This window comes from Atractosteus spatula, chromosome 1 (genome assembly GCF_055471065.1).
Source record: "Atractosteus spatula isolate fAtrSpa1 chromosome 1, fAtrSpa1.hap1, whole genome shotgun sequence".
Lineage (NCBI taxonomy): Eukaryota > Metazoa > Chordata > Actinopteri > Semionotiformes > Lepisosteidae > Atractosteus > Atractosteus spatula.
The window spans coordinates 21710443-21730681 of record NC_142706.1 but is presented as its reverse complement, the minus strand read 5'-3'; the positions used below and the strand labels follow the sequence as shown (position 1 = coordinate 21730681).

The 20239-nt window shown below is 38.4% G+C and overlaps 1 protein-coding gene across 1 annotated transcript; it reads left to right on the top strand.

Moving 5' to 3' along the window:
• Positions 1 to 671: 671 nt before the first annotated feature.
• Positions 672 to 12048, top strand: fam241a (family with sequence similarity 241 member A). The gene is made up of 2 exons (XM_088913637.1): positions 672 to 954; positions 8820 to 12048. Exons 1-2 carry the CDS (start codon positions 823 to 825, stop codon positions 9066 to 9068), a joined length of 381 nt encoding a protein of 126 aa, XP_088769763.1. The 5' UTR covers positions 672 to 822; the 3' UTR covers positions 9069 to 12048.
• The last annotated feature ends 8191 nt before the right edge of the window (positions 12049 to 20239 follow it).

The following is a 20239-nucleotide window of genomic DNA, read 5'->3' as shown; positions in this document are numbered from 1 at the left end:
TGTTTTTATTTTATGAAACAAGTATTGTACTTGTGATTGTGAGTTACCTAGTGTCTGGTGCTTCTGAGTTATTAAGAAAATCGTAACTACAATCTGGTCAGGATTTTCTCAAGAGCAATGGTAAGAGCGCCGCCTAATGTTTTAAAACCATTATTTTCTAAATCACCTGTTTTCACCCCTCTATGATTGAAATATATACAGAAGTTACCGTCATGTGCCGTTTTCAAAGAGAGCGATGGATAACTGGATAACCTTATTCATGTCTAACCTAGCTGTTATGCATTCAAATTCTATTAATAAAAAGTATAAATAAAAAGTTTTTACATTTTTCTTCAGGAGCCCCATGAAAATATTTAAGTCAATTACGCCTCACACCGTTAACCCAGATCTTTATGTTCAAACCCGAAGGTTCACAAATAAAGAGTATGATAAACATCGAACATTGCAAGGGTTTGCAGGTCAGTTTTCTATTAGTTTTATCTTTTATGAGTTAGATTAAATATAGCCAGTCTAGCAATTCATCAATAGGGAATCTTATTTTAAAAGATATGGTGTCCAATTGAACCGTTTTAAAAGAATAAAACGCAGTCACCGTTCAGGCGAATCCACTTTATGAATTGTGCTTGCTTGGTTTTGCTTTAACGGGAAACTACGCTCCACCTCTCGCTGACGTCAGGCCACATACAGTGTTACAGAGTAGTAAACTAGGTTCGGGCATGCAGGAAGTAATATTATCTTTCACATTTTAAACCTTCAACCCCGATCGCCCGGGCGAGACTGATTTAGAAACGATCTTGAACAGGTCCTGTAAATAGCATAAAAATGTCAGCCTTTTCCCCACCCTTGAATACCAATCGCGTATTTCCACACCATTTTGAAGAATGGGAAAGAAGAACGAGGAGGGAACACTCGCTAATATTACAGCGGGATCATACTCCGTTGCAAGCTGAGCAGGTAAGATGAAAGCACGAAATGGTTGAACAGTATATTGTGCAATTCATAACGACAATGTCACAATGTTGTATCGCGATCTTTAATTATGGGAGGATGGTGATTCCAGGTGGTGTGAGGGAGTTGAGAATCAATCTGAAAATAAATATCCACTTCATTTTTAATAATATAATATTTAATAATATTATAAAATTATTATAATAAGCATCCTTCAACATCAAATCTAATGGATTTCATGATTAAATGCACTTGTAAGCATACTAACAATTGAGGCATACTCATGACTGTGGAAATATGTGTACTTACACCATACGTACAGTGCGTCGCACGTTATCTTAAATTATAATTTAATTGCAGTGGACTTTTTCTGGGGGTTGAGGGACACACCGTCAACTGATGGTCACCTGAATATTTCACTCCCTAAAGCACACCTTTATTGTCACTCAGATGTCGCTTAAAGAACCTACTGTACACGGAGCGATTCACGATCTTATCCGTCAGTCTGAATCTCCATTATGAATTGCAATACTGTTAATATTGCAGTACCAATAATAATGAAGATTATGCATAATAGTTTTCAAGACGTATTCTCACCATATGAGTGCAATAATTATATTTTATACTCGAATATGTCCTGGTGCAACTACCAATGAAGTTTAGCTGCTGTAAGAATACAGTGACTGTGACAGCACTTCCCGTGGTCGGAACAATAACAGGATTGTGCCTCCCCTAATCACTTAGCTTAATCCTCAGCTATAAATAAAAACCTGCTGTCTTCTTCACTTGATGACTGCGTCTGAAATTCATAATAAAGATTCAGTATTTCATATTGCTTAAGACATTTTGGAAACGGTATAGACTTATACATCTGAAAAAGAAAAATGGCGGTGAATTAATTATACTGTACCTTTGAGCACAAACGGGTTTCCGTAAAGTACAATTGATGTTACGTTAAACCGTACTGCAAATAACCTGTTAGATGGAATCTAATTTATGCATCATGTACACAAATCTTAATATATGAAATTATAATGCAGTTACGATTGAACACTTCAAATAAGTAGACTGATACTTCATTTATATAGCACTAAACCTCTGTAGTATCAATGCGAGCCTATCTTAAGCTCTCTCTGAGTAAGAATAAGGCCAATGTCATTATTATATATGTTACTGTATATTATTGAGAACTCCAATTAGTTCAAATGTAATAGTTTTTAAACACCATCTAATAATTCAGTAAAGTTTTCAGTGCATTTTAGCATTATAGTGTTTCACACCCCTAGGGTTGGACTGTTCCTGACCGCTTCCCTTTTGTGCTTGAACAGACTCACTTCTTCTTGTCCTGTGAAATCTCACTCTTTCCAGCTATCTCCGTCTTCGGTGACCTGCACACCCCTCTGTAAACAACAGGGCAATACACCTGTGTGAGCCTGATTTCACCTGTTTCAGATGTCCCTGTCCTTTTGCTGTTAGCATTTTAAATGATATCTGGCAGTCTACAAGGGAGGAGACTTCCAGTGATCCCTACCAGCCTCTACTACTACTGTGCAAATTCTCATTGTTTACGTGTATACATTGACACGTATACAGTACATGTATGTAACATCTGTTGTGTTAATTCTTCTTCTTCAAATCCAGTTCATGCAGTATCTCTGATTGGGGAAACATTTTAAAGTGAAATTATTTCAGTCTAGACTCAACAATATGTATGTGTAGTTTTTGAGCATGTTCATAACCCCACACACCTGGTACCATATTCCCTGGACATTAAATGACAGAATAGGATTTTAAATTTGTCCTGAAATTGACTTTAATATGTAAAGTGAGAGCTAAGCCATTACTGTATTGTATTGCTAGGCCCTGTGTAGTAATCGAGTTCATTTTCTGAGCAACTTTAAAATCCTGCTCTCAGTGTCTGGGGATTATGGTGCTAAGTAGCAACCCTAGATCAGACTGAATCTCAGTTTAAGCCTACAAATACAGTATATGACTGAAAAACAAAACTAAAAACTTTTTATGTTCTGCATATATGTTTAAATAATTAAAAACCACAGACTGCACTGTGGTCATATTTTTTTCTAAACCATTAAAGAAGAAATTTTGCCTGAAATGTCATGAAGCACATTATTTTTAATAATTTAAATGTTGTTTATAATATAAAAACCTCATTTTCTCTTTACTTATATGTAGATACTGAAATGTATCAAATGATATTGCTTCCTTTTACTTATTTGTTGTGTTTTAAGTGCCTCTCACTATAGATTGTTTTGTATTTTGTGGTGCTGTCTTCTGGACATTTATGTGCGTAATTCAAAGCAGGGATATGGGCAGCCTTCTTTGCTACAGTATGTACACATATAACCTCAGAAGTGATTATTTTATTGTACATGGTTGAATCAATGTGATAGTTAATGGTCATTAATGTTTGATCATTGTTGTGCCACTTTTTGTGTGTCTTTGTTTGATGGTTTACTCCAAGAGTGGGATATAGCATCCTTCACCCTACTTCACCCTACTGTGGGCAGTGCACTTGACTGCATAGGGGCTGCTATTGACAGGAGACATTCTACAGAAAATAGAAGCACTGGTGCACTGCACTGTAATAAATGAGCACTGAGAAAATAAAATCCTAGTCTCACTGCAAGAACCCCTGCCAGCACTTGTAACTGTTATGCTACTGTACATATGCTTTGGGATTTTGAAGTCATTTTCAAAACAATACTGGAATGTGGAAGGAATGCACTGGTGTTGTAGCTACATAAAATAAAAGAGTGTCATTATATGAAAGAAGGCAGAAATACCATATTCATGGAGGTACTGTATACAGTCTAAATCATCAGACTGTCAGCACAGAGACATGTACAGTATAGACAAAAGCTATTTCCAGGTTGTCAAAGGAAGAAAAATAAAGAAGGCCGATCCAGACAAGTCCCAGCAACAATATGTCATATACAGTACGTTTGCCTCTGTGGTCCCAAAACTTCAAAGAAAGATATTGGTGGCTGTTACAAGAGACTATTCTTAGAAACACTGAAAGTACCATATGCTTTGGGGACCTTGCATTAACAACAGTATGCTCCCTACATGTTACACATTATCCAGAAGAGTGAAGTGGCACCTAGTAGATAGGTGAAGGCCAAACTGTTTGGTTAAATGGATTAAAAAGGGAAATTTCAAATCAAATCAAATCCCAAGACCTTGGACACAAACTAAAAAGAAGGATCAAATCTTTGGATCTGTGGTCTACTAAGGGAACCCTTTGTGCACCTTGCAGAGGTAGAAGTGAACAACTGCAAACATTGATCTGTTAGAACAATGCATTACTGAGAACATGGTATGTTGAAGAAAGCTTTAGCTTTCAAAACAATTTAGAAGAGAATATTGTGTGTAATTTCTGTCACCAAGATTCAGGATAAATATTGTTACTAGGGAATCGGGTCAAAGTAAAGCACCTAGAGTAAGTACCTTTTGCTTAAGAAAGCAAGCCACAGCAAAAAAAATTGAAAATGTTGTGTTGCAACCAGAGGTTTTAATGCATTGAAATTATATTTTTCACCAAGCATACTCAACAAACTAAAGGAGAAAAAATATTTGTATTGTATAAAAAATATGAGAACTGGAAATATCTTTTTTACTGATGTATTTGCCCTGCTGAGGGTAAGTCAATACTTAGTAGAAGCACCATTTAACAGCTTTGAGACCTCAGGGGTATGCCCATATCAGCTTTGCACATTTGGATATGGGCATTATTGCCCATTCTTCCTTGCAGATTTGCTTAAATTCTCTCCAGTTGGCACTGGTGAACCACAATCTTCAATTCTTTCCACACATTCTTAAAAAAATTAAACGGATTCAAGTCTGGGCTTTGGTGGTCACTCACCTTCTTGTTCTGAAGCCACTCCATTGACATGTTTGCTGTGTGCTTGGAGTCCTTGTCCTTTTGGAAGGTAAATCTTTGCCTCTGCTGACTGAAGCAGGTTGTGTCTGTATTTGGCTCCATACATTTCCTCTATCCTGACAAGTGTCTCACTCCCTGCCACTGATAAGCATCCCCATAGCATGGTGCTGCCACCACGATGCTTCGTGGTAGGGATGGAGTTACATGGGTGAATTGTGTTCAGTTTGGGTCAGGCATAGAACTACACATTCAGGCCAAAGAGTTACATTTTTTTTGTTTCATCGTACCAGAGTAGCTTTTGCCACATAGTCTCAGGGTCTGCCACATGTCTTCCTGCAAACTCCAGGTGATATCATGTGGCCTTTGCTCAGGTGTGGCTTCAATCTAGCCACTATCTCATAGAGATAGTCCTCTGGACAGGTTCTCTTGTTCAGCCACTGAACTCTGTAGTTCAATGGGTGTGGTCATTGTGTTCTCTCTCACTTCTCTGACCAAGGTCCTTCTTGCCCGGTTGCTCATTGTTTGAGGACAGCCTGCTGTAGAAAGACTCTGAGTGGTTCCATTTTCTCTCCATTTCCTTAATGATGACTAAAGAAAAGTCCTAATGACCGTGCCTCTGGAAACTTTCAACATCCTAGGTGTGTTTTTATTCTCCTCCACAGATCTTTGCCATCTAACAGTTCTATCACAGAATTGAACAGACAGCTCCTTGGTCTTCATCTTAGAGTTTCTGTTTTGACATCCACTGTCAACTGAGGGACTTCATATACTGTAGACAGGCACATTTCTTCTGAAATTATTGTTACGTTCCACATCCCTCCTACAGAGGGCGCTCCTACCACTTTCGGTTATGATTAATATCTATTATTTCCTGGTGCATCTTGTTTGCTTTTTGGTTAAAAGCCCAGCATCTCTGCAGTTCTGCGCTCAGTATTGGAAGATGGACTCCACAAGGCTTGCCTATTTTCTGGGTTCTCTGAAGGCAGGCCTTTTTCCCAGCATCCTGACCACCTGGGTCCAGGATGCAGAGTACCTGGTTCCGTCATGTTTTTAGTTCCTGTTCCTGTTCCTTTGCCTGTTCCGACCCGGTTCCTCCTTTTAACCGTTTGTTGATCTCCCGGCTCTTGGATTATGGACTGTGTCCCGACTTCCCTTTTGGATTTTCTTGGACTTGGTTGCTATCTCATACCCCCCGTGCACCTGCTCACTACAGTCACCGCCCCCTGTCTTGTCAACCCATCCTAACCCCATTGTACCTTCCTCCGTTGTCTTTTACGGATTATACCGTCCGCATAGGGTCTTTAATAACGCACTCCACGGGAGTCAAAACTGGCTTTCGTGACAATTATGAAAGGAAAAGAAAAGAAGCACAATGTTTTGGCTGTGGAGTCTGGAGCCTTCTTCAGTTTTAGCCAGTAATGATTTTCTGGGTTCTTTAAATCTGCAAACGTAATGAGATGTCTGTGTGTTTTGCTCTTACAATCCTTAGTATACAAAATGTACAATAGAGATGTCAAGCCACAGCCCTGTAGTAATCTAGTAATAGTATAGTGAATATCAGATAACCATTTCCCCATTCTGACCTGTTGAAACACATTTGTTAAGAGGTCTAGGACCCATCTGATCTTATCTTATCTTATCTCATTGTAATATGTTGTTTCACTGTTTTCTCTGGGCTTTTCATTGGGAGAGGTTTGAGCATTTGCCCTGTAGCTGTTATGCTGGGTGGTCTGGTCAGATTTTAGAATGGGAGTAATAAAAGATTTCTTCCACAGAAGACGTGTGACAATTTAAGGACATCTAAAAAAAACAGACTGATAATGTCACAGAGGTGATCTGCACAAGATTGCAGAACCCTTCCACATACATTATCTGGACCTCTGCTTTTTCTTAAGTTAATTCTCTGTCAGTTAATTTACTGTGTCAATTTTAATAAACTCTCTGGGTAATGGAAATTCAACATTCAACATGAAGGTGTTTGTTGGTTTTGATTCAAAACAGGTATAAAACACATCATTTGCCAGCTGTTGACCACTCGTGCCATTTATCACAGGTATAGTGTGATAAATGGTTAACTTTCTGAGATAGTGGCCATGGGTTTAATGCCCTTCCATGCCATCCTGGTATCACCCATAACAATGCTATTCTCTTTTTTTACCCCATACCAATCCTTAGCTTTTCTGATGTCTCTTTTCACATCCTACTGCTTCTGAGCTCTGTGTCCCCTTGAGAAAAAGCAAGTTTCTTTTTATAAGGAGTACATGTTTGAAACTCTTGGTTACCCAGGGTTTTACTATTGGGAAAAGGCTTAAAAGCTTGTAATAGAAATGATTGAGTGTACACAGAAAGAAATGTCATACGATACTACATCAAGTTTGTGAATATCCTCTGATGTGTCTTTAAGCACATCTCACTGCGTGCAGTTAATACAACCCTGTAGCCGTTCAGTACTTTCTCTTTCCCAGGTTTCTACTCTTCTTGTCTCTGGTTTGTTTCTCTTGAACAGCAGCTGATTCATTGGTCTGAGAAGAACTGTATTGTGATCAGAGTTGCCCAGTGTAGGGCTTGCAAGGGATGAAGTACTGTAGGCATTTGGTATTGTCCCATAGCAACAATCAATAATTACTGTTCAACCATCTGGGGCAGGTCACATATTGATAATATCTACAGTCTATTTTTCATTGTGCAACTTTTAAAATCTCCTAAAATGAATTTCAGGTATTCTTCCATATTCGCTTTCGGGGGGATGTAAACAGTTCTTTAAAAAGCTGTGAAAACGCTCGAGGAGGTTAGAAGGGATGCAGAAAGATGCTTAGCAGTTCAAAGTCAGGTGCACACACACTCTCATGGATCGTACTGTAATTGTTTGGTACCAACAGTTATTTATCATCAGGCACATCCCTCCACCATAATGTTTACCTGTGATCAACAGGTGTAGAAAAAAACCCTCATGCTTAACATTGTCATCTCGATAATCGCGACATCTCCATAACAGCAAGTACGCAAGCATTTATTAAAGAACCGCACATTAGCATGCAGTTAAAGTTTGACATTCTTATCATTATTTCAATACTAATGCTTACATCTTCCTGAACATTCCAGCCATTTACTGGTAGAGCCAGAGTTGAACAAGTAGTACACAGAAAACAATAACAGGAAAGCACGTACTGTACTATTCTGCACCTCTACATACTGCACAATCAAAAAAGTAAATAAAAAGGAGAAGAAAAAGAGACAACTAAATAACAAGAAAACAAGCTTGACAAAAAACACTTGTTTTTTTAGAGAGAATAAAAATACTGTAGCTACATACAGCTACATACTGTAGCTAAAAGATACTGTAGCTACATTCATGTGTGAGTGATCTTGGCTCAATTTGGAGTGTCATCACAAACTGGGTGAATACTTATCAAATCATGACATTTCTTTTAAATTACATGTACTTGTAAAGCATTTCCAGAACTTGTGTTCTGCTTTAACATTATTGAGTAATTTGTGTAGATCAGTATAATATAAATGAATTCCTATATGGTTTAACATAAAACAATGTGAAAATACCTATGGGACCTGAGGCAGTTATTTTCAAAGGTATTGATAAAATTCAATACATTGCTCTTCTTCAGAAATAACATTGAGACACGAACCAGAGGGTACAAATAGAGACTATATGAAATAGCATGTAAAACCGAAAACAAGAACCATTTGTATACATACTGTAAAGAGTTGTGGGAATACAGAGGTACATTAGATGCTTAGACACATAGCCTAAGCTGATAACCTGGCATCCCTCAAGAAACAGGTGAATGCAATCCTCAGATCAGTTATCTATTGGAAGGACAGATGGGCCAGAAGGCCTCCACTCATTTGTAATTGTTCTTATATTTAGGCATAAGGTTAAGTTCAGTGTTTGAGGAGCTTAATTATGCTTTTTTGAGGAGAAATGCCAGAATTGTGTTTTGTTTCATTTCAGACAGCTGAATCCAGAAGGGAACACAGCACACTGCAAGCCCCCATCGATGACTGTGAAAAACTGGGAACTCTCTTTGGGGAACTTAATAAGTGCCTTAGAAGCATTGGATTTTCACAGATGTACTTTGGAGAGAAGATAGTAGAGCCTGTGGTGATAATCTTCTTCTGGGTCATGCTGTGGTTCCTTGGATTGCAGGCCTTGGGCCTTGTAGGAGTCCTGTGCCTTGTCATCATATTCATTCAGAAATGAATGGCGTGCACTATAAAAAAAAATCCTGACAATAATACAGATATGAATTTCTCTCATTTTAAAAAAATAAAGGGTATAGTTGGTTCTTAAAGGATGTTGTATGCATAAAACTGAAAAACTGATCAAATGTCATAAAATGACCAATGCAGTTTACAGTTTAAATTTCTAAAGAAACTTTAAACAGATATAAATATTTTGACAATATAAAGGCAATGTATAGCTTGTAAATTTACCTACCCCTTATGCATGTTTTTTAAACGCATTCTTTTTCTCTGAGACTTCTACGCAGTTTATTTCAGTAAAGTATTTCACAGGTTTAATTCACAGTTCATCTCAAACTTTTTAACAATTGAGAGATCTCTAACAAGCTAAATTTCAAATGTTAATATTACAGAAATAATGTGTATAAGTTCAAGACTTCAAAGTACATATATAGTTTTCTTAATAGTATTAGGGTTTTTCAAATACTGGTGACAGACATCTAAACAAGAATGCAGACTGTTCTCCTTAATCACAAAGTGTTTCTAATTGCTTAGTAAAGCAGATTTTTAGAAAGACATTGTCAATATAAGGAAGCCCTGTTATGTTAGAATTGCTTTAGAGTTTGATGCAGCAATGTAAAAAATGTGTTTTAATCTGATAAAAAATATATGCTTTTTTCTTCATCATTTTTAGAATAACATAAAAGAAAAAAAATCTAATTAAATCAGGAAACTGCCAACACAGCATCATCTCAGTTGTCAATAAAGCTCCTTGTCCACGGTGCTTCCGATGGAACAAATCTTGCTTTTCAAAGAGCAGGTTGATTTTCCAAAAGACAGGGAGGATACAGTTCTCAGTTTTGAACAGATTTGAACATTCTCAGGGTATGTTATGTGAATTATATTAGAAGTGAAAACCTTTAACCTTAACCTTTGGGAAGTTAGTTTTGTGTGAAAACTGTACAGTAATTTAGCCAATGTAAGATTCTGTTTTCTTTTAATTATCACAATTCACTGCCAGCGATCCCTCTCGGCACATTTTCTTCTAGTTTTAAGGAGATATTTTGTGTTATGACAATAATTTCCTAAATACTTTCCTAGAACTGATACACCAGATTTAGAAGTTCAGAAAACAATTACAATTATTGTATATTTTAAGGACTTAATTAGATCAGGATTTTATAACTTATATTAGGTTCTGTAGCATTGTCAAAACACTGTAATGAGACAGTAGTATTGTACTTCACAAAAGACATAACTGTGCTACTTACCTTTTTTGAGTAAAGCCCAAGGGCAACCTACTACTAAACAAAGTCTTGCCGAAGGTCTGAGTATAGACCAAAGATGATTCTCTTGTCAAGAAACAATTTTAAGCCTATTCCCCCTTTTCAGTAACTCAATTACAGTTGACTTAGGGATTCTGAGTAGCGAGTAAAGCCAAATTTTACCCTAGAACCCTTATAAAAAAACCCCACCCTCTACTAACCTCTTAAAGTAATTGAAGATAATAATTATAAGTATAAAAACAGTAAATAAAAGTAAACAAGACGACTATACAGGCTCATTAACTGGCATGCTTGATGGAGAATGAAGCATTTTTTTCCAATATTTTTTTATTTTCTGGAGCCGACCACCTAAGTTGAGAGCGCGTAAGTTACGAGTCGACTGCATTTTTCATAAGAATCTCAAACTTATAAAAATAGAGGCATTAGTCCTTTAATACAGTAGAGCAGCAATTTGCAGACCTTACTGTCTGGATTACCTCTTTCCAAGAAATTCTTCGCCTTATGAACCTCAGATCAAGATAGTGACCATTGAATTCTATTATTACTGCAAGTGTTCTGGACACCTGTAGGGTCAACAGCCCCACTTTATAACACACTGTGGCTCTATTGCCCACTATTGCAATGGGATGAGAAGCACCTTTGGGGATGTTTCTGCATAGTCCCCAGAGGGACACAAGTCCTTCTTTTGGAAACCCCTGTTGTAAAAGACAGACACAAGATAAAACTACTGTATGTAGCCATTGTTTATAAAGCTTATTCACTAATGAAGTAAACAGACCCTGTCACTCTCTTAAAAAATAGGCTTCAGTACACGTTCTCAAGAAAACAATTTACATTATCTACAAAGCTCATTTTCAAATGTCATTGCAGGCCACAGGATTCCTTAAAGGCTTGCATTTACTGGAGCATTATAAGTCACTCGCTATCCAGAATTCTTTTATAATGAAGAATTAGCTGATTGTTCCAGTTTACATACAGTATATAGTATGTTCAGCTCCGAATGTATGAATAGACATATACTGTATTTTATACTGCTTATCATTTAACAAATGTGCCAAAAATTACCTTTTACTGTTCTCATTTGTTTTAAAATTTGTTTTTACTTTTTTACTCTTTTGTGAGGCTGAACATGCATAAAATGGATGAAGTAATGTAATATTCAAGGACATATTATGGAATATATCCAGCTTGTGAAATAGTTAATGTATTTATTTTTAAAGTATTTGTATTTTATGCACAAAAATTCTTAAAATGCTGAAAATGTAACTCATGTAAAATGTGTGCAAATCTGTAAAATTATGTTATTTGAAAAAAAATACAGGAGCTTTAAAAAAAATTAAGAAAGCTGTTGTCTACTGCCATTTTTCTGTTGTGTTTTTCTTTTTGTCCTTACCAGTAACTTTTGTGAGCTTTACCTGTGCATACAAACACTGATAGTATCAAAGTTACCAGGATTTTAATGCAGTGAATGAAGTATGTAAAACCATAAAAATGTAAATAATGCTATTTTGACTTTGTTGATGAAGTATGAACTGCATAATGTACAGTATGTTTTCACTTATGAGCCTTGATATAAATGATAAATTAATGGAGCAGAAAAACATTTGTGCCTGTATATGCAATGTATTCTTGGAAAACAGAAGCTGCAGCATTATTTTTTAAAGGGGAACTGAAACGCTATTTTTGTATTTTGGGGTTAGAAAGAGTCAGCATTGAGGAGTGCATTTCAAACCACAATAAAATGTTATTGACATATTGAGAGATAAGCTACTGGGCTAATGCTTTTCTGCCTGCCTAAAGCTGAATAACAGTCCCCTTCGCCTGAAGAAGAAACGTTCCTCATCTGAACAACATAAATTCCAGAGCCACCATATGAAGTTTAAAGCCACTTCTATGGTAGCCAGAATAAGACCTCTAAACAAACTTTTTACATACTCAATGTGAAAAAGTAATGTGCAGTAGCTAAGAAAGGATTACTACTAATTGCAATATTAGGTGGTTGGTTTGGAATGACAATTGTATTCTTTTTGAAATTCTGATACACAGCGGAACAAACAGAATATGATTCTAAGCTTAGAGACGGAAAGAAAGAAGGAATAACGTTTTGGCTACAGAGGCTTCTGGCGTTAGTAATATTTCCTTAGCCTTCCTGCTGCTGACGTGCAATAACCTGAGAGAAACAAACATCACACACATCCATTGAGACAAACGTACAGAAAACCTTGTCACCTTTGACAGGCTTTTTACTGGAGAACCCACTTAAGGATACCATTCATTCAAATGTATCTGTGATCAAATACATTTGATCCTGGACCCTGAAGTGGAAGAAATGGTTAGAAAATGGGCGGATGAAAAGTCCATAAGCTATGCATAATTACCTGCATCTCATTTTTCCTCTTCAAGATCCTGACAGAAGCCAACATCAATATGACTTGTGACTTAAAAGGGAACTGCAACACTATTTTTATATTTCAGGGTTAGAAAGAATCATCATTGCTGAGTGCATTTCAAACCGCACCAAAAGTAAGATCTACACAGTAACTTGTAAACCTCAAATTTACATCACAAAATAGATGAAATTTCCAGGTATGCGCATCGCCATGTTCAGAACGAGGCAACAAAACGTCTGGTGATATGATGTGGCCCTATTACATTGTAAAGAAGCAAGCTTGGGAATACACCTCTTTTAATCCAATAGAAATATTACTCTCGACCTCCAGATGGTTTTGCCGATAAATGGAACTTACTTGTTAACTCTGCATGTAGATCATGTTGGATACTTCCTGCAGTAAAATATCTGCTGTACTTATTCTCTCATACTGTACATCGTATTACATTAGTCGTTACAGTGACTAGTGAGCAGGAAGGGCCGCGTCACAATCCATGGGAACTCTCGCTCTTGCCCATGGCGAGAGCAGTGGTTTGCGACATCATGACAACTTAACAATACTTTCACAAAATTCACAATTTAGTGTTTAATTCAAAATTTGGAATTTTTGTCTATACTGTCAAGGAATTTATTTTACCCTTTAAAACATATCTTTTAAACTGTTCTAATTGTCTCAGGCCATAACAATATGGTTTTTAATAGAACAACAATTTAATTACTATCATACTGGTATTTACTGTTGATTTGCACTTAACATAGTGCACTTACTGTATAATGTTAACAACGCTGTAACTATTGTTGCTATTGAATGAATCTCAAAGCTGCTACCACAGCAGTAGCAGTTGTAGGCTGTGATAGACAAGTGTCACAGTCCCCTCAGGAAGATCTCCAAATCCACACTTGGTCACCCATTGTGGCACGTAGTACTACCACACTAAGAAATTATATGAAGTTTATCATAAGTATCAAAAACAAGAGGAGGCCATTCAGCCCACTTTGTTTGGTTTGCATTAGTTGAGTGGCAGTTTGGTGCAGTGGTTAGCATTACTGAATTGCAGCACTGGGGTCCTTGGTTAAATTCTGGATCTGGAGTGCTGCAGTATCTGTTGGACATTTTGCATGCTTTCACTGTGTTTCTGTGGGTTTCCTCCCTCAGTTCAAAGACAAACTGGTAGGTTAATGGGCTCCTGGGAAATCTGGCCCTGGTGTTAATGTATATATATTTGTATCTGTGTCCTGCGATTGACTGATGTCCCATCCAGGTTGTACCCTACCTTGTGCCTGTTGCTTGCTGGGATAGGCTCCGGCACCCCCACGACCCTGAATTGGATGAAGCTGTTAGAAAATAGATGGATGGGTTGTCAGTAGTTAATTGATCCAAGGCTGGGTAACTTGTTCTAGACCCCCACTACACTGTGTAAAAATGTGACTTCTGATTTTTTAATACAACTGAACCCAGTTTCCATTTATGTCCCCTGGATCTTGTTTCACTGTTGATTCTGAAGAAATTAATTGGGCTGACTGATTCTAGAACAGAAATATTTTTATCGCAACATGGTGCATTAAATTTTATACAATATTCTAAATAAAGTTTGTCATCAATGTCACCATTTTTAGAGTCTAAACCCATGTATTACATAAGGTTGCACAGTTGACACTGAAAGAAAACAACAAATCCCATCTCCCTCTGGATCTAGTTTCTAGATTCTAGGTCCACCTTGTCTAATACTCCAGCTCTACCTGCAACAGAAATACAAGACAGCAATGTCGAGAAGCAGCTGGGTTTCTGCTATTAATGGACTGTCATTAATGGACAGTGTGTGATTGATGTACTGTTAATTCACACTTAATCATTTATGCAGAACTTAACTAAGTCTTACTACATCACAGCAAACATCCCCTTTGCTTTAAAGATAGCAATGTTTAAACTAGCCAGGTGTTATCTATTGTATCTTGATTCACTTCATAACAATATTTTTATTCTCTTATGAAAGAGCAGGGCTGATAAGCTCTCCAACTCTCAGTAAAGGGTGTAACTGCTGACAGAAGGACTATGTAATTCCCTATATGCTTTAAGAACTATTTCTTGAGAGAATTCCAACACACCCCTCAGGTTCAAGGGGAAGAAAAAACAGTATTCAGATACAATGTATACTATATGTAATAGAAGTAAGAAGTATAAATCTACAGTATAATTACTTGGTTCCTTTTTTATGTATGGTTATGTATGTACAGTGTATATGTATGTCATTTATGTATATAGCAGTTTTCCAGCCAGTAGGTATTACCCTTGTATTGTGTGACTACTGGAAGAATGATTTAATGCCCTATAACCCGCATCGCTTGTTTCCTCAAGTACAATTGCTAGAATTACATCATGCCCTGGAGATTTGTTTACTTACCAATCTGGAAATTCAAGTGCTTCTAGTATGTGTAACCCTTTTGACTCTTCTATTCAAGAAACACAAGATAGAACTATGTGGAGGCCTATCAGCTCATTTAGCCCATTTGGTAGGTACTAGCTAATTGATCGAAGGGTCCCATGCATTTCTTGAAAGAGATGAGCTTGTTCTGCACTATCAAAATCCTTTTGTGCGACCCTAATACTTTTAGAACTTAATAACTGTTTTATATTGAACAGTCAGAGTCACAGAGATCATTTTAATACATCAGCCATTCACTTTCTAGAAGATTCCCATTCCTATCTCACAGAAAATTTATTTTAGCTTTGCAATATTCATGTCTCTTGTTTGCCATTCTAGTATGCAGTGTACGTGCTTGAAATTCATTAAATTATTTTTTTTTTAACTACAGTAGGTACTGCTCTTTGGATCTTAAGTCTGTTCTCCCTAAATTGTATTAATATGTTAACTTTGCAACCAGAGGTGAGAAGACACTAGACTTAGTTTACACAAACATCTGTGACGCATACAAGTCTGTTCCCCGCTCCCACCTGGGCTACTCTGACCACATCTCTGTTATGCTAATCTCAGCATACAGAGCGCTGCTCAAACGTGACAAACCAGTTCTGAAACAGATCAGAGTATGGCCAGATGGAGACATCTCAGCATTACAGGACTGTTTTGAGCACACAGACTGGAATATGTTCAGGGAGGCTGTTACCTATGAGCACCTCATTGATTTAGAGGAGTATGCAGCATCTGTGACTGGCTACATCAGTAAGTGTACAGATGACATCACTGTCTCCAAATCCACCATCACACAGGCCAACCAGAAGCCATGGCTGACTACAGAGGTCCATGCACTGCTAAGAACCCGTGATGCTACATTCATATCAGGCGACAAGGCAGCCCTCAGGACTGCGAGGGCCAACCTGTCCCGTGCCATCAGGGAGGCAAAGCGCACCTATGCACGAAAAATCCATGGCCACTTCCTGGACACCAGAGAAACACGGCGCATGTGGCAGGGCATCCAGGCCATTAACTGATTACAGGACTACCCCACGTGTCAGAGATTGGTGATGGCTCCTTCCCAGATGCGCTGAACAACTTCTATGCATGGTTTGAAGCAATGAATGTTGTGCCTGCGAGGAAAACCACACTTCCTCCCAATGATCAGGTGCTTGCCTGTCCACAGCTGATGTAAGGAGGACACTAGCCAAAGTTAATCCATGTAAGACTGCTGGACCCGACAATATACCTGGTCGCATGCTCAAGGAATGTGCAGAACAGCTAGCTAATGTCCTCACAGATATTTTTTATATCTCTTTGTGATAGGCGGTCATCCCCATATGCTTCAAATCCACCACATACCAGTGCCGAAGAAGTCATCCGTGTCCTGCCTCAATGACTATCGCCCCGTGGCACTCACACCACTTATCATGAAGAGCTTCGGGAGGCTAGTCATGAGCCACATAAAGTCCAGACTCCCTACCCCACTGGACCACCCTTCAGTTTGCATACCGCCTCAACCGGTCTAATGGTGATGCTGTATCTCTTGCCCTTCACCTGGCCCTGTCCCACCTGGATAAGAAAAACTCTTATGTAAGAATGCTTTTCATTGACTTCAGTTCAGCATTTAATACAATCATCCCCCAGAAGCTGACAGAAAAATTGAGCTTGCTGAACCTTACCTCCCTCTGTAAGTGGATTCTGGAGTTTCTGACTGAGAGACCTCAGACAGTCCGGATCGGTTATAATATCTCCAGCACCATCACAGTGAACACCGGAACCCCCCAGGGCTGTGTGCCCAGCCCACTGCTGTTCACATTGATGACTCATAACTGTACTGCCAAGCACAGTTCAAACTGCATCATCAATGATGACATGACAGTGGTGGGCCTCATTAGCAACAAAAATTGAGTCACCATACAGAGAGGATGTGGAGCAACTATTGGACTGAACTTATCTCTTAATGTTAACAAAACAAGAGATAATCATTGACTTCAGGAGGGCCCACACTGATCACTCCCCACTGTATATCAACAGCTCCCCTGTGGAGACAGTTAGAAGCACCAAGTTTCTTGGTGTACACATTACAGATGACCTCACATGGTCCCTCAATACCACCTCCCCAGCCAAGAAAGCACAGCAGCGTCTCTATTCCCTGCGGCGACTGAGGAGGGCAAACCTCCCCCCACCCATTCTTACCACTTTCTACAGAAGCACCATTGAGAGCACCTTGACCAGCTGTATCACTGTTTGGTTTGGGAATTACAATGCTTCAGACTGCAAGACCCTGCAACGAATTGTGGAAACAGCTGAAAAGATCATAGGTGCCTCCCTCCCTTCCATTTCTGTCACCTACAGTATCACAAACGCAGCTTACACAGGGCCTCCAGTAGATGACCCCTCCCATAAACTCTTTGCCCTCCTACCATATGGAAAAAGGTATCACAGTGTACGGGTTAGCTCCACCAAACTCTGTAACAGCTTCTTCCCGCAGGCTGTCAGGCTCCTCAACACCCTGGAATCTACTTTTACCCACTCCAATTCCAGAAACAGGATTTAAATCCCCCCAGTGTGTTTTGTATATTGTATTATGTATTTGCCTTGTAATTTGCACTATCTGCACTTTGCACTATGTGTATCCTGTGTACAATGTCTATGTCAGTGTCCTGTCTGTATTTGCACCGTGGACCAGGAGGAGCGATATTTCGTTCCACTGTATACTTGTATACGGCTGGCATGACAAATAAATGTGAACTTGAACTTGAACTTTTGGAATACTTTGTAAAGTGATATTTTTATTCTTACAGTATGTGTATGAACTGATTTCTTAAAGCATTTGGGCCACAGCTTGCTAGCCATTGAATTAGTTTCTTTTGGAATTAATCTGTCACGTGTCTCAAGCAGAATACCTTTAAATAGCAACAAACTACTCCCTGCTGATTCTGTTTAATTTCTATCCCAATTCACTTTGTGTTAGGCTGTGGCTCATTCTGTCACCATGAGCTATGTCATAGCCTTGCCTGATATTGTAAATGTTTTACTATACCTATACACATCTAAAGTATACAGCAAAGCATAGCATATTATAGTACTCACCATACTGTATATACTGTACCTCTTCCCTGGGGATGCTTTACCTCCACGTTTTCCTCATTTTTCATTTCACTATCTTGTTTGAAATGACTACATCATCACAGGCATTCCCTCTTGTTGGTGCTCTGACAGACCCAGTAAGGTAGTAGTCATTATGCTTTCTCTTGCTGATGATTTCATTATAAAATGGTTAAAGATTTGTAGTTGGTGGTCTCTAAATATGTCCTTTGAATGTTAAAAGTCAGGCCTGTATTGAAGTCTGAAAGCCTTGATTCTAGGTTAAATCCTGGCACCTGAATACTCATTTAGATCTAGTGTCCATTTTTCCTTCCTCTCCCAAAAAAACTTTGCATCTACCAATGTTTTTTTTATTTCATTTCATTAGACATGTTTCTTTGCTTCCAATTACATCATGGTTACCTGCTAATATAGAATCTATCTCACGCATAATGAATCTTTCAAAATATAACAAGGATTAGAGTTTCAATATAGATGTTACTGTAGAGGGCTCTACTAAGCAGGCCTTGTACCAGGAAGACCCCTGTTCCATGTACTTCTGACAAAAATTCTTAATTTGTTCTAGGAATCACTTTAGAAAGGACATAAGTAAGCACTACAAGATGAATCTACAAGATCTCATTATTCATTCAACCAGCAAAGGCTTCTGTATCATGTATAGGGAAGAAAAAACCTTCGTGTCATTGAAAATCCATGAACCTGACTGCTGTTAGGCAGAAAGATGAGATCCTCCATTTGATACCATGACATTTCTGCAGTAAAGCTGGTCAAAACATGAATACTGGTTTATGATCAAATCTACCTCAATCTGGCAATAATTATCACCTTTTATTTTTAAAGGGAAGCATTTAACAGGATGGGATATTTGTACTTCCTGATGTTATTCACCATGCACAAACACAGGAATGGTAAATCTAAAAACTGTTGATGCATTTAAAAGAAAAATGGAAGGTATGGCACTCTATATTGTCATTAGTTGAATGTATTTCTCTGCAGAGCTTTTTGTTCTACATTACATTCAAAAGCATTTACATGTTCCCACTTGGTCAGCTTTTAAGATCACATGGCCTCAGCTTTCATTTTATCACTGACGATTCTTAAATATACATCCATACCAAACCTGACACTGATGTGGCTGTCTCTATTCTATCTAATTGCATCTCTGACATAAAAATTTGGATGACTCAAAACTTCCTTCATCTTAACTGCGACAAGACTGAAGTCATGCTCATTGGCACCCCCCATCAACTTTGTAAAGCCAGTCCTGTAACCCTATCTGTAGATGGATCTGTACTTGAGCTTCAATCAAAATTGAAAAACCTTGGGGTTATATTCGATTCTGGCTTAACATTCGACCCACATGTGCAGCATACTGTCAAAACATCTTTTTTTCACCTTAGAAATATCACTAGACTACACCCTATGCTATCATTAATTGTGGCTGAAAAGCTGATCAACACATTTGTATAATGCTCTACTAACCGGGGTATCTAAATCTACTCTGAACAAACTGCAGTATATCCAAAATTCAGCAGCCAGAATCCTGACCAGGTCTAGTGCAAGTGTTCACATTACTCCTGTCCTGGAGTCCTTGCACTGGCTTCCGGTCAAATTCCGTGTAGACTTTAAAATCCTCATGCTCACCTATAAGGCTCTGCATGGCTTTGCCCCTCAGTACCTGTCTGAACTATTATCGCCCTACTCCCCACCTCGCAACCTTCGCTCTTCTAATTTTGCTCTCCTTACTGTCCCCCAAGCCCGTCTACATTGTATGGGTGACAGGGCCTTCTCCTGTTATGCCCTCAAGCTCTGGAACTCTCTGCCCAAGGATATCAGAGAGTCACCTTCTCTAAACTACTTCAAATCCAGACTCAAAACCCTCTTCTTCAGAAAAGCCTTTACTTAACTGGTTCCATTCTTCACCCCTCTGCTCTTCTTAGTACCACCATCCACGGTCTCCTCTATATATTGTAATTGTGTTTTATCTTGTGTA

Excerpts from the sequence above, each read along its gene's own strand:
- fam241a (XM_088913637.1), top strand. The coding sequence starts at position 823 with ATGTCAGCCTTTTCCCCACCCTTGAATACCAATCGCGTATTTCCACAC. Across the intron at positions 955-8,819 it reads CTCCGTTGCAAGCTGAGCAG|ACAGCTGAATCCAGAAGGGA; the intron begins GTAAGATGAAAG and ends GTTTCATTTCAG.